We start from the raw sequence: 4,168 nt of genomic DNA, 5'->3' as shown, positions 1-4,168 counted from the left end.
TAGGAGATAATAGGTAAGTAAGGAGGAACAATATGTATTTGTGGGCCAATGGGTACAGAAAAAATTCCAAGCTGGATGGCATTCTGAAGCAAGAAAAGACAATAATGAGAGATGAGGAGTGGGTTGGAGAGGAGGACTTGCGATTTTTTTGGTCAGAATTGAGTTATAGAACAGAGGAATACTGAGACTAAGTCAATATGGAGTATAAGGTACAAGAATTAAGAGAAATGACAAGATTTCAGGACAAGACATATATAGGAGAATCTAAGGTTTAGTTCCATATGTACAAGGGTATGAATGGAAAGGTCAGCGTATAAGTACAGATGTAAAGGGCAGCTGTATTGCAGGGGCAAGGTACCAGCAAAGGTTCATGGCTGATACACAAGAAGAGTTTTGAAGACAAGTACAGAATCAGAGTGATGCTGTGGGCCAATGGTTAAGGAATGAATTCTCTAATGGATGATAGTTAGGGGCAAGGAAAGAGAATGATGAGAGATGAGGAGTGGTTTGGAGAGGAAGGTGTGTGATTTCTGGGTAAGAATTGGGGTGGAGAGCAGAGGAATATTGAGACTCAGTCAGAACAAAGAATAATGTACCACCTTTGAGGCAAATGATTGGACTTCAGGATCAGACTGATATCTAAGAGGGTCTTAAGCTTAATTACATATATTTAGCGGAATGAACGGGAATGACAGAAGGTAAGTACAGGGCAGGTATGATTGAGGAGATAACTTAAAAGCAGAGGCTCAAAGAAGATTGAGAACAAGCACTGAGTCAGAGGGATGGTGTCTCAGAAGCTTCAGAGTTCAGAGGGTTAGACACATGTAAGATTAAAATTAATATACAAAACTCCAAGTATTATATTTTATAAGATTTATTAATAATCACTAGAAGTAAAGGAATAAAAAGGTAATTATCTAACAAAATAAAACCATGTACCCAAGCTAATGTACCTGCTCAAAAAACCGCTCCACCCAAGCCATGGCAGGAAGACAAGAGAAAGAGAGGCAGGAAAAGGGAGAATTTATTACTTGCCTATGTCTGTACTTAATGAAAGGAGGAGAGTGGGGTGCTGGGAAATGGCGTTCCAGGGTACAAGATTTATAATTGCGCATTCCCCCCTCTGTTCCTTTGGGAGACCAGTCTCCTCAAGGGATCATTTTAAACACAATCAACTTAAAACTCTAAAGATTTTTAACGAAAGGCATATACAATATTGCAGTTTCCAAGAGTGAAATTACACTAATTTGGCGATAATGCGAAATAAAAGAGACAAAGAACAAAGCCAATGATTGCTACCTTGACAAAAACCAATTGGGGGCAGTCCCCTTTGGCTTAAGTGTGTACATTCAAAACAAATGCATTCAACCCCCCACAGTTCAAATCACTACATCCCAAAATTCACTCTGGATCTTCTGGTGCAGTGTGTGGTCTCTGTAAGCATCTTCATGGCACCTTCCCCAAACAGTTCACTTTATGGATTATGGGAGATAGGTAATTTCTTATCCTAAAATTACTCTCAAAAGAATTTAAACTTTGCATTATGGGATAATAATACATTCCTCCTTCAGGAGGATATTGAGAAACACAGAGATCATTCAGGGATGCATGGCTGAGTTATGAGTTATATGAATCAATTGTCAAAAGGAAATCAAAAACATCAAAAAATCCAAATAAAATAGAAAAAATAACTTGTGGATGAAATATAAAATATCAAAGTCTTATGTGTAAAAAATCTAAGTAAGGGAAAAATAAACTTATAACAAGTCCTTGAATCAGAGCCGAATTAAAGTGATTTATGTCCCATAAGCCTGTAGTATCAATTATGCACTTACCCACTCAGCAGCCAGGGCTACAGGAAATTGCCACACTATGAAAGACAGAAAAGGGGCCAGACTTTTAGCAGCAAGTGGGAAATAGTATTCCTTGGTCTGATTTTACCTTTTCTCTCAGGGATATGGGAGCCAGGATGGCAATCAAAGTGATGTGCTTGATAGAATGTGGGACAGGGAAGACCTGCCTCTGACGTATGTCAAACAGCTGCAGCCTTGAACCGCAGACAAGTTCAAGTCCTCTTGTCTTGGCTCAGAATCTTCTCAATCCCACTGGGAATGTTGGTGTCTTTGACCTTGTTCTCGATTGGCACTATGCAGGTTAGCTTTGTGCTTCTTTAGCACTATACAGTGGCCCTTTTTGTAATCCCTTCTCCTGGAATCAGACAGAATTATTCAGCAAAATCCCATAATTTTAAACAAAGAATGTCAGGTTTCTATAGTTTAAAGCTTTTGAATATGTGTTGATATTAGAGCTAATGCACATTTTAAACTTACCCTAGGGCAAAATTAAAAAAAAAAAACCTTTAATACGGGTAACTTGTGCTTCAAAGTACCAAAAAAAATGAAAGAAAAAAGAAGACTCAGATACTATATTGCACATGCAAGGAAAACAATAATAAAAATGTTTTAAAAATCAAAAATATATAGCTTACAATCCACTGTGGCACACTGTGTCAGCCAAAGAGAGGTAGAATATTAAGGTTTCTCACCCAAAAATGAGATACATTTCCTTTTTAACTTGGCCATAATCCACAGTGTGAGTGCAAATGGTTTCCACAAAGTAACAGCTTAATAAAACAGCAGTACAGCAAATAATGCACATTTAAAGAAGTACCAAAATTCCAGAAATTCGTAACAGCCCAGTTAATGACAATAGCAAACAAACCTGCTATTACATAGGATTCACATGAGTCTCTATATTGCCACTTGCTGTGTGACATTTTAAAAAAAACCTATGAACTAGGGGCAGCTGGGTAGCTCAGTGGATTGAGAGTCAGGCCTAGAGACAGGAGGTCCTAGGTTCAAATCCAGCCTCAGACACTTCCCAGCTATGTGACCCTGGGCAAGTCACTTGACCCCCATTGCCCACCCTTACCACTCTCCCACCAAGGAACCAATACACAGAAGTTAAGGGTTAAAAAAAACCCTATGAGGCCTCCCGCCCCTGCTTATAGACCAGAAGTCTGGACATGAATCCTCTTTCCCGTCTCTCAAGATGGCGGATAAAAATACCCAGAAGGACCAAAAGGAAAAAAAAGGTCAAAAAGGAAAAGAAGGAAAGGAAGAACAAAAAGGAAGATGTGGCTGAAAAGGTGGTGAAAAAGCCTCGAAAGCATTGCAGCCGCAACCCAGTTCTGGCTCGAGGGATTGGCAGGTACTCAAGGTCTGCCATGTATTCCCAGCGAGCTATGTACAAGAGGAAATATGCTGCACCAAAAACCAGGATTGAAAGGAAAAAGAAAGAGAAGGTGCCTGCTACTATCTCAAAGCCAGTTGGTGGTGACAAGAATGGAGGAACCCGTGTGGTAAAGATTCAGAAAATGCCTAGGTATTATCCTACTGGGGATGTGCCTAGAAAGCTGCTAAGTCACGGGAAAAAGCCCTTCAGCCAGCATGTGAGGAGACTCCGGTCTAGCATTACCCCAGGAACAGTTCTGATCATGCTCACTGGCCGCCACAGGGGCAAACAAGTGGTTTTCCTGAAGCAGTTGGCAAGTGGTTTGCTACTGATCACAGGACCTTTGACCATCAACCGGGTTCCTCTGCGAAGGACCCATCAGAAATTTGTCATTGCCACCTCTACCAAGGTTAACCTTTCTGGTGTAAAAATTCCAAATCATCTTACTGATGCTTACTTCAAGAAGAAGAGGCTGCGTAAACCTAAACACCAAGAAGGAGAGATTTTTGACACAGAAAAAGAGAAATATGAGATCACAGAGCAGCGTAAGGCTGATCAGAAAGCCGTGGATTCTCAGATCCTGCCCAAGATCAAGAAAATTCCTCAGCTCCGGGGCTACCTGCGTTCTGTATTCTCTCTCTCCAATGGAGTTTTCCCTCACAAACTGGTGTTTTAAATGCCTTGCAAAGAACTCGTATTAAAATATTTGGAATAGCTAAAAAAAAAAACCTATGAACTCATGGATAGTTGTCCCAAGTTCTACAGATGTAGCACATCTTTTAGCCTTGATGAGATATTTTTAACAATGTCTATTAGTGCTATCATTCCAAAATTTGGCAGAGGAGCCTAGAAAAAACACAAACCTCTGTACTGCTGATGAAAACATTTTGGTTCTAAAATGTCACAAAGAATCTACATCCTTCTGGTGGATGGC

General features: G+C 40.1%; 1 protein-coding gene across 1 annotated transcript; it reads left to right on the top strand.

Moving 5' to 3' along the window:
• The first annotated feature begins 3,051 nt into the window (after positions 1 to 3,051).
• LOC123253387 (60S ribosomal protein L6-like) lies at positions 3,052 to 3,923 on the top strand. The gene is given in 2 exon segments (XM_044682584.1): positions 3,052 to 3,087; positions 3,089 to 3,923. Coding segments are annotated over 2 exon segments (858 nt in total). The 3' UTR covers positions 3,911 to 3,923.
• Positions 3,924 to 4,168: the final 245 nt, after the last annotated feature.

This window comes from Gracilinanus agilis, chromosome X (genome assembly GCF_016433145.1).
Source record: "Gracilinanus agilis isolate LMUSP501 chromosome X, AgileGrace, whole genome shotgun sequence".
Lineage (NCBI taxonomy): Eukaryota > Metazoa > Chordata > Mammalia > Didelphimorphia > Didelphidae > Gracilinanus > Gracilinanus agilis.
Note: the sequence above shows the minus strand (reverse complement) of the source record. Positions and strands in the feature narration are given on the sequence as shown.